The sequence below is a fragment of the Mytilus californianus genome, unplaced genomic scaffold, assembly GCF_021869535.1.
Source record: "Mytilus californianus isolate M0D057914Y unplaced genomic scaffold, xbMytCali1.0.p SCAF_39, whole genome shotgun sequence".
Lineage (NCBI taxonomy): Eukaryota > Metazoa > Mollusca > Bivalvia > Mytilida > Mytilidae > Mytilus > Mytilus californianus.
Genome location: NW_026262689.1, coordinates 83,306 through 94,461, shown reverse-complemented (window position 1 = coordinate 94,461; position 11,156 = coordinate 83,306). Strand labels below are relative to the sequence as shown.

The 11,156-nt window shown below is 32.8% G+C and overlaps 1 protein-coding gene across 1 annotated transcript; it reads right to left on the bottom strand.

Moving 5' to 3' along the window:
- Positions 1-4,667: 4,667 nt before the first annotated feature.
- LOC127736872 (uncharacterized) lies at positions 4,668-5,861 on the bottom strand. Its single transcript, XM_052247447.1, has one exon. The coding sequence runs from the start codon at positions 5,778-5,780 to the stop codon at positions 4,983-4,985; it is 798 nt and encodes a 265-aa protein (XP_052103407.1). The 5' UTR covers positions 5,781-5,861; the 3' UTR covers positions 4,668-4,982.
- Between the last annotated feature and the right edge of the window lie 5,295 nt (positions 5,862-11,156).

The window sequence follows — 11,156 nt, the reverse complement described above, 5'->3', positions numbered from 1 at the left end:
ACGATCAAAATAAACCTACATTTTACAACAATTGAAATACTCTTTTTTTAAACGTTTTATTTGGAATACAAAAGCACATATATTCCCACATTCAATGTAGTATTATATATATTAAGCACATGCTGTCTGATTGCCAGTGAGTATTCTGCAAAGACTGGTTCAAAATAAATCAATGAAAAACAAATTTACGTATTTTCTAGCTGATACGTTTTACAATTTTAAGAAGACGTTTTTACCTATTTTACAAGTGATACCGCTCATGAATTTGATTTCCCCGATAAAGTCCATCATAGACATACGGAAAATAATATATGTGAAACAGAAGCAGCGCTTTCTGTTTTTCTAATTATTATCTCAAAGGACAGTTTAAAAGAGCAGTGACTATTAAAATTATAAAAACAAAATTACAAAAATACGGGACTTCAAGGACAATTCTAAACGGAAAATCACTAATCAAAGACTATGTAAACATTGTAATGTACTAGATGACGAGCTTCTTTCTTTTCTAAATGTAAAATAAATATAATATATTGTAATAACTTCAAGAATATAGATAAATTAAAAACTATCATCAATCCTGAAACAAAACAAGACACCAACAAATTAGGCTCCTTTTTAAAAAAAAAATACACTAAGACTGAGGGCAGGTAGTCCTTGATTTTATTTGAATCTCTTAATATGTAAAGAGAGACAATGATTATAGTAGAAAGTGTCTGCATTGTTTATTTTCGCTGTTTATATGTAAACTGTATATCATGTATAATGTGTTCAGCCATTGTCCCATATGGGCTTAAAGTGCTTTTCCAATAAAGTATTACTTGTCAACAAAAGCCCGTGTGAAAATCATATCATTTTAATTATCTCCATTTCAAGAGATCATTGTCAATTGCGAGAAAAAACACTGATAAATGTCAAATAGGCTTTCCATACATTTTTCAATCTAACAAAGAACTAAGGTGCACTAGACTCGCCATTTTATATACAATTAATTATTATCCGCGGACGAGAGAACATAGACATTGTGATATCAAAATGTAATCCATATAAAAACTTACAATGTGGTAGAATAGTCAACGTAAAATGTCACGCGTCTAAAAACAAAATTCAAAGGGAGATAATAAAGATATACCTATGGAAAGCACTATTGCCAACATCGAAATACTGTAAACAGAACTGTTTTGATCCTTATAAAAAGCCCGGTTTAAAAGGTCAGAATCAAAACTCGTACATTTGAAGGGTGTAAATTTAGTTTCTTTACGTCCTCGTCAATATCTATATATATGTAGCCAGGTGTTAGGTAAGGCTGATAGAGGTGACATAGTTGATGATTGATCTTTATTTTACTAAATAACAAAAGGTGGCAGGTATTCCTGCAAATACAAAAAAGAAGGTTTGTAATACAATTGTCTACTTGTTGAATACAACTTCAGTTATAATGTACACTTTAATGTAAATGACATCAGCAAAATACCTAATTACAATAATTTGCTTGTCTTAGCTAATAATTACCCAGTATTATAACCAACAACACTTGTATACATTTAATATGACATAGTATGGTTTATATGCGAGTAAATATTGCTTAAATCATTCCATTACTTCTTGTTCGCATTTTACTTCAGTTTACTTAATCAAAACACTCATTTAAATTGAACTACAAAATATTGTTAAACCTGCGTTCCATAACATGACACATTAATAATAAACAGGCTTTCCATACTTTTTATAGCAATAAGCTCTCATGTTTGTGTACAAAATAAATGTTATGTTCTAATTCGCCAGACTTAAACGAACATAAATTATTTATGCAATAAAACTCAACACATGTATCAGAAATGAGCTCTCCTTGTGAGGGTAGCATACTTTTTATTAACCATTGTATAATATAAATCAAACAGTACGTTTCAAAGTTCATTTTAAGCACATTACGGCTTAATCTCAGTCGTTATTAATTAGGTATAAAAACAGTCATACAGGCTCGATCACAGTCAGCCAACCATTAATACATAAAAATATACACCAATCTACAAAACAAGAAATACAACTTAAATAAATCATTATAAGTAAAACATTACTTTCCACATAAAAACAATAGATGGTCTTTATGATGGTGGGGGGTGAGGGGGGGGGGGGGCTTAATACAGGCAAGGCAGTAGTACGGCGTATGCTACTCAGCGTAAGGCAGAACTTCGAATAATAACATTATAAATTACATTTAATTTATATCAAACAGCAAGCACGAGAAACACGAGCCAAAATCATACGATACATAGAATACCTGTTTTAAATTCGCAATGCGACGAATTTCATCCAATGGAATACATTGTAAACATTACAGGTATTCTAAAAACATGTGTTGATGTAAACAAACACACGTGTTTTACCAAAACATATACATGTGCTTCCGTACTATTATTAAATATATTTATGTTCTAATTCGCCAGACTTAAACGAACATAAATTATTTATGCAATAAAACTCAACACATGTATCAACTAATTGCATAGTAAGCTCCTTCAACTATAGATGCGGATTTGTGTTTTTTACATAAATGAATCAGGTATAACGAAACATCATAGTCTGATGCTGGTAAAGAATTAAGATTAAATGAATTACACCATCTACAAAAATTGTTAAAGGCGTACCTGTACTTCTTCCGAGTGCTTTCAGCTCTAGAGTGAAGACAAAATTCTGGAAGACACTTTGCTAAATTTTGTAATGGCTGGTGTGGTGAAAGAATTTCTGATGACCACCTACCAACGCTGAAAATATCTGTAAAATGTAAAAATTCAAACAGATAGTAAATTAAAAAAAAAAGTATATAATACATGACAAATGCGTTTAATATATAATCATTACTGACCTTGCTCCGTACTATAGCCTTGTCAGATTTCTAAAAAAAAACCTCGCTATCATTTCTATAGCCTTGTAAACATGTGTCATGTCTATGTCACAGTAATACAAAAACAGTTATCTACATTGTTCTTAGCCTAACAGCTAAAATATCAGAATTAAAATTCTTAGAGCCAAAAATGGAATTCTTGTTGTTCCCTTGAAGAAATATGCGTTGTTCACTGGAAAATTCAATTACTTCCAATACATAATGACGAAATTCCATGTTTCTTCTAAATAATAAAGTCCAAAACGATGAAGACGGCCATTTTGGTACTATCAGGGTACCTTCGGCTTTACAGAGTACTAAATGATTTATACTTTTAGTAACTAAATCAATTGGAGGGACTATCCAATTATTTTCATTTTTCCAATTTTGTGTAAAAGCATCAATAGCTTCACTCCCGGGATTCCAAAATTTTGAATTAAATCGCTTCAATTTTGTATTAGCAAAATTGGCAAATCTATCAACAGTATAAGGACCCCATAAATTATCCATGAATTCAAAAAACTCCGGAGATGTTTGCCAGTCATCTATATCTATCATTTTAGACAAAAAATCAGCTCTACAATTTTCTGATCTAGGTACCCATATTGGATGTACAATGACTCCTTCCTTCAAACAAAATTTAAAAATGTCATATGCAAAACACTGTAAATGCATCTTGGTGCTACCTCTATTGATTATTTTTACACAGTTTTGATTATCGGTGTGCCATTTGACAGTACTGTTTTTTAAAACAGTTTTAAATGAATACAAAGCTAATTGAATAGCCCTTAATTCTCGCCAGGTCGAACTCATGTTTTTCTCATATTCGCTCCATGTGGAATGAAAAACTTTTTCATTCAACTCTACAGTAAAAGCACCTGCGGCTACATTACTAGCATCTGAATACACCACTATGTTTGGTAAGGATTCATTCACAAAATTCTTCTGATTAAGATTTGTCAAACTGTCTGACCAAAATCTCAACTCTGCTAATACACACTCAGTGTAAGCAATATTTAAATTACCATCCCATGATTTTCTGTTCTCAATTGCAAAATATAAATGCCTTGTCATTAGGCTTGTGACATTGCCCATAACTGGAGACATAGAAATAATTCTACCTGTGAATTGTGCTAACTGACGAGCACTTATAATGGGAAATTTATTCAAAATATTGTCAAGCGATTCTTTTGCATCATTTAATCTACGTTCAGACACTGCTAAAATAAAGCTTTTCGAATCCCATATTAATCCTAGCCATTCCAAGCGTTGAACTGGATCAAAAACAGATTTTTGTTCATTTATCAAAAATCCAGCTAATTCCAATGAGGACTTTACGAATTCAGATATATTTTGACATTCTAAATACCCTTCTGACATACCTAAACCATCATCTAGATAAAGCACTATATCTACACCGTTTTCACGCCAGTATCTAACCATAGGTCGTAAACATTTTGTAAAAATGTAAGGCGCTGAACTCAAACCAAAAGCTAAAACTGAAAAGCAATAAAACTTTCCGTTCCAAGAGAACCCTAAATATGTATGTTGCTCTTTGCAGATGTCTAAATGAAAATATCCAGATTTTAAATCAAATTTAATTAGGTATAGATCTTTCTTAAAAAATTGTTGAGCAACTTTCCAATCTTCGAATTTTATTTTATTTTTCAAAACGTATAAATTCAATTCAGATAGATCTAATATCAATCTCTTTTTCCCGGACTTTTGAATGGCAACACTTAATGGATTTACTACAAAAGGCTGAAATGGTACTTCGTGTACGCATCCGTTTTTCGAAAGTTCGAGAACAGCTTCGTTTACAAAATCAGTATTATCAACTGCAGATTTATTATTGCGGAATTTCATAGGAGGTGGTAAACTCACAAAAGGAATCATATAACCTGATTTTATAGTATTAATTATAAATTTGCTTGCTCCAATGTGCTCCCAAAAAGCTACATTTTTAGATAAACTACTTTTGACGCCTTTGGCGAATTTGGAAAAATCAACTTTATCAAAATACTTAACATGTTCGAAAAGTATATTCATGTGCCCATGCAACAAATATTCATCTACTAAATTAAGAAACTTATCTTTTATCTTATGTTGCTGGGTTGTTCCTTGGTGTAAATTGCTTGCTGCTTCTATTGGGACAGTTTGTCCTCCAGTGTCCAAATTGGTGGCATTCATAACACATGTCATATGAAGTCGCCTCTCGGCGACTGTTCCTCCGAAAGGGCGGCTGGTTGTACTGTTGAAGAGGCATATCTGCAGTATTAGTAGGAGGTCTGGAAACAGTAGCTGAAGGCTTAGCGTAAGGTTTAGTACGACTTTTCTTCTCCTTGATGGTTTTGAGAGCTCTGCTTTCAGCTTGTCGGAGTCTTTTCTCGTCATCTGAATCTGATGCTATTTCGTCACTCTCGTACTCGCGAACTGTGGTCCAACCAGCAGGAGATTTATCGGCTATTCTGATGAGCTTATTTCTTTTGTTCAACTTTAAGATAAGTCCAGAAATTAAATTTATAGAAACAAAATCTTCCTTCGAAAAACGTTTTTGCAGCTTATGTAGGTCAGCAAGGACTTCGGAATTGAAAGAAAATTGGATTTGATTACCTTCACTCTTTAGTTTCACGGACGCTTCCTTTTTCAACTTAGTGGCTAAGGAGTCGTTGCCCGACACTAACTCGTTCTTCAATGCAGATATTTTAGAATCGAAGTACGACGTAAACAGTTGAAAAGTGCTGTCACTTATTTGTTGCTGTGGCGCTGTTTGCTGGGTTGCTGTCGACGGTACTGGTATAGGCAAACTAGGAAATGCAGCTTCTCTGTTAAGAACGACAGGAGTTGTAGACTCGTGTAGTAGTAATTCGTCTTCGTCTTCGGAACGGTGGTCTGTCATGGTTAATACAGGCAAGGCAGTAGTACGGCGTATGCTACTCAGCGTAAGGCAGAACTTCGAATAATAACATTATAAATTACATTTAATTTTTTATCAAACAGCAAGCACGAGAAACACGAGCCAAAATCATACGATACATAGAATACCTGTTTTAAATTCGCAATGCGACGAATTTCATCCAATGGAATACATTGTAAACATTACATGTATTCTAAAAACATGTGTTGATGTAAACAAACACACGTGTTTTACCAAAACATATACATGTGCTTCCGTACTATTATTAAATATATTTAATTGAACTTTACAGAAGTGAACAGGGATGGTTATCGTTCCATCACTATAGATGCATGTGATTAATATACCAAAACAGTTATTTAACAATAAAAAATACAATGCTTATGCAACAAAAACATCTAGCCTAAATTATAATATTCTACGTGATGTGTCACATAATTACAGAAGATATAAAATACGATGTGTTTGTCATTGTTATTAATTCATAGTGCTTCTGTGCACTCAGATAATGATACAAAAATAGGAACATACAACGGCATTGGTTCATCGTGTGAATATTGTTGTTTTGATGTGTTTTATATATGTGTTGAAGACTTTACAGAAACAATAAATGCAATTGGCAATAATGTGAAGGCCAGGGAATAATTATTACAATGATAGTTTACCTGTAGATGATATAAAAAGGGCTTAGGTACAACAATTTATATGGGGACGAAGTCCCCAATAACAGTAGAAAAATCAATAAAAAAAAAAGTCGGGAAAATTTCCCGAAATTTTTCATTGTACTAATGAACTCAAAATCGTTAACTTTTTTTTTGTCGCTTTTTTTAATTTCCGGATCTGCGCAGATATCATTTCCGGTAGTGTAGCATTTGCCCCTGGCGGACGCTGCAATGCAAGTCATACGATTTCCCGCAAATTCATATGTATGACTACCAAAGAGAATAAGGACGACAACACCATTACAATAAAATGTGTATCCTTTTCATGTCAAAAATTACGATTTTAATATGATAAAAAACCTTTATATATTAATACCTGATGAAAGCGTTTGTTTACATTGCAAATAACGAAATGACGTCACAACTTAATTTCTAAACAGTTGAACCAACATCGGAAACGTTGCATTATTTCCGTTTCTCTTTCAAAAGATTATGTATAGTTAAATAATTTATTCCTTGAGTTCTCTTGGGAAACTCGCCGCTCGTCGGTTTTGTTTAAACTAGTGCATGATCTCACTTTGTTTGGTTTTAAAGACTAATTGTGAATAACGGGCGAGATGTGCAGAATAGATGACACAAACATTAGAATTGATAAAAAATATGACAAATGAAAAAGTAAAATAAATGATGATAACAGCTAGGGCACTGAAAGATACAATGAAAATGGGGCATTCAAATACAAAAAAATGGGGCTCTCAAATATAAAGAATGGAAAATAACGCAGACTCAAACATAACGAATAGAGACCTTTTTATTCTCATATATATATATATATATATTAATTAACTCACAGAACAACTTTCAATGAGAATAAGAAATCAGTGTTGTATGACATAAAAAACAATTGCAGAAAATAAGCAAAAAAATAAATAAATAAAAATTCCATTGTTATAAACAATCATTGTTTTAAATCATACCTCAAAAATAAAATTAAAAAAAACGAACTCACACGCACATACCAACTTTTCTTTATCATATATTTCAATAATTTTATTAGTTACAAAACTTACTGGCTAAAGAAAAAGAAGTGAATCTTTCCTATCATGTTTCCTTGATAGAGTTTTGCTGCTCACAAGTTAGCTATTAAACCAAGAGTTCCAAATGGTAAAGTTGAAGTCACCAAGCTATCACAAGTTGCTTGACCGATATTGAATAACTGTTTCACAGAAGTAAATGATATGTTCCTTATGTCGTAAATACAATCCCCTTCCCAATCACAGATGTGACCTACTAAATGAGACTATTTACTGGGTTTGTAATGAAATGAGCAACAAGATTGGTGCCACATGTGAAGCAGAATCCGCTTACCCTTCTGGAGCAACTAAGATCACCCCCAGTTTTTGGTGGGGTGCGTGTTGCTTAGTCTTTATTTAGCTTTCTATGTTGTGTCTTGTGTGCTATTATTTATCTGCTTGTCTTTTAATTTTTTTGCCATGGCGTCGTCAGTTTATTTTCTGCGATTTACGAGTTTGACTGTCCCTCTGGAATCTGTTGCCCCTCTTTTAAACTAAGTCGGAATTTTAATAATAACGTACTACTGAGATATATTTTTCTTATTCAAAATTATAAAAATCTTTCTACATGTACATGCATGTTATTTACATCTACATATCTTCATATATAATGAACATACAAGCTACAGGTATTAAGCAAATGTATCACAACTTTTGTTTTCTACAATAACATGTAAGGCTGTAGCCTAGGTATCACAAAAGATTAAAAAAAAAAAAAATGATGCAATGAGATGTTAAAAGGGAATTCAACTATACGTCATCAATTCTTATAGTAAGAAGTGAAAAAGTGTGTTGTACCGTGATGCAGTGAACATGGTGAAGAAACAATGAATATCATGTATATATATATATCGATAAGTTTAAGTAAGCCCTTTTCAATAAAGTGACTTTAAATGGGGGTTTTCGTACCACATTATGCATGTTCTTGTTTTAAATTGAAGCCCTTAATTTTTCGGTTATTGTTTTTTGCTGTAGTGTATATCATAATTGTTTTTTTTTCAAATTGATTTGTACTGAAATTATGCTGATACTTTTTCTTGTTTGAATTGTTCTTGTTAATACATTGTATTCATTAAAGACCAAAAATATTTACTGCAGGAGCAGAGTGTGTTACATGCAGACTACATGTATAATAAGCACATGTCTGTTCAAGTTTTAACTAATTGCACTCCGCTAGCTTCAATTGTGTTATTGTCTATTGTATTGGTATGTCAGTCATGTCTGGCATCAAGGTTTAAAAGTACCGCATATCACCTTCCACATTACACAACTTTAGTCTACTATATCAGTGGTTCTAGAAATATCAGTTGTAACCATGCAGTTTGGGAATTTACCCTTTAGGTTGACTTTGCAAGTGTTAGTGCGAATAACATAACTCATAACTGTACACGTATGTCATAAGGTAACTGATGCCCAGTAATCTGCACAAAAGTTACATACATGTCGTAAGGCAGGTATCATTTTATTGCCTTGTGTTACATTCAGTTCTTCTCCAGGCAGTGCTTATCATTGTGTGCAGGTACATGATTTAGTCAGTAATTCTGACACAACAAGGTCTTTGTGTAACCCTTTCCGTTTTGTGTTTTTTAACCATTTAAATCTATTGGTCAAAATATAATACCTCTATAAATGAGAATGTGTTATATGATCTTATATCTTCTAAAAGTTAAGCTAAATCAAGGACATATAACTAACATCTAATATGCGCCCTTGTTAATTCATGAAAATGCAGACACATATATTTTGTACATGTGCATAAAATGTCTTACTTTTACTGAGACATCCTAAGTCATTTGAAAGATATTAACAAATGTATAATGACTAATACAGTTTTACTTCTACACGAATAATCATGATAAAAAAGCATATGGGTTCTCTAATTTAATTTTAACATGTCACCAATTAACTATTTTACCTTACTATAGGGGACCACTCCAGCAATGCTACAGTGATTCCATATAATGATCAACCCAATTTTTCAAACAAAAGTACCCTCCCCCCCCCCCCCCCCCCCCCTGGATCCGCCTATGCCAGCTATGGTATGAACAAATTCTATATTTTTTTTTTAATTTATACTCCCATACCATGATACCACGGGATAAAGTAAAGTATTCTTAAGGATTTCTAACTTCGTCCCCATTCACAGGAAACACCTGCCTCATATTAGTTTTTCTTTCATTTTAGCGTTATCATAATACGTCATCAATTTTTGTACCTAAGCCCTTTTTATATCATCTACAGGTAAACTATCAACAATATTCACACGATGAACCAATGCCGTTGTATGTTCCTATTTTTGTATCATTATCTGTGTGCACAGAAGCACTATAAAAAGGGCTTAGGTACAACAATTTATAGTTTTTCTTTCATTTCAGCGTTATCATAATACGTCATCAAAACGGTGTTTCCGGTCACAATAAAAATAGAAAATTGCCGGTTATACATGAATAAACTCCGGAATCATAAGTGACTTGCTCACATATATTTGCTCAAATAATACTTAACTGTTTTTCTTGGGTTATTGGCGAATTCACTAACTTGAGTTCATTGCTCATGTTGCTATGCATGATGAACTACTCTACTTGTTTACAATTCTAGGAGTAGTGCACGTATTGTTTACTTACATACACACCGTGTATCATCAGTACAGCGGATATAGGTACTAACCAAGCGGGCTTGATCGATTTTGAACTGACAAGGTAACGAAAATCTTTGTTTTGTTTTATCTACATTCAGTGTACATTTCTCAACATCTGAAATTCCTGCTCCCAAATAATTTTCGCATCGATTTCTTCCAATTTATAAGACAACTTTGATATTCTGATAAGAACAATTAACTTGTAAATGCGCAAATAGTTGTGAATGTCAACACCAACTTTCAATTTCGATACAGTTGTCGAAACATTTACATGTTTTATCTGAAAGAAAACTAATACAGGGCAAAAGTAATAGTTACCAATCATAAACCTACCTGTGATTACTCATTCCTTGAAATTTTTTGGGTAATAAACGAGTATGAAAATAGAGTTTTTGTGTACGGTGTACAGCAACTTAACTATGCACCGTACAGAAAGATTTATGTAGTCAGCTAAACACCGTTCACAACGCTTCTTTTCGGAATAAAATATCGAAAAATAACATATGTATGGAAGATTTCAATGCCAATTATTGAAACAGCTATACTTATTACACACACACAGTACCCTTGTATCAGAAAAAGAGTTGCAATGAATATAGAATTATATCGAATGAGACGAGCGCAAACTTCTTTGACAAGTATTTGCACATGTTTTTAGTAATCGTCCTTGTTTTGGGAAAATAATGAGACATCTCTAATCATCAACCTCCGACCAAATCATTTCTTAAAACAAAAATTATGTTTAGATTGAAGTACACATTGATATTATGTGAACAAAACAAAGATTGTCGTTACCGTGTAAGGTCAAAATCGCTCACGCCCGCTTGGTTAGTACCTATATCCACTGTACTGATGATACACGGTGATACAACGCATTTTCTTCACAGATTGGCAGACAGGTAAACATTTCGTTATGGATTAACTTAATAAAATTTCAGAAATTTTCTCACGAGATAAAAATGTAACTAAACGGTACAAAAATAAG

What these genes read in the sequence shown, in the direction of transcription:
- LOC127736872 (XM_052247447.1), bottom strand. Translation starts at nt 5,780, where the DNA reads ATGACAGACCACCGTTCCGAAGACGAAGACGAATTACTACTACACGAG.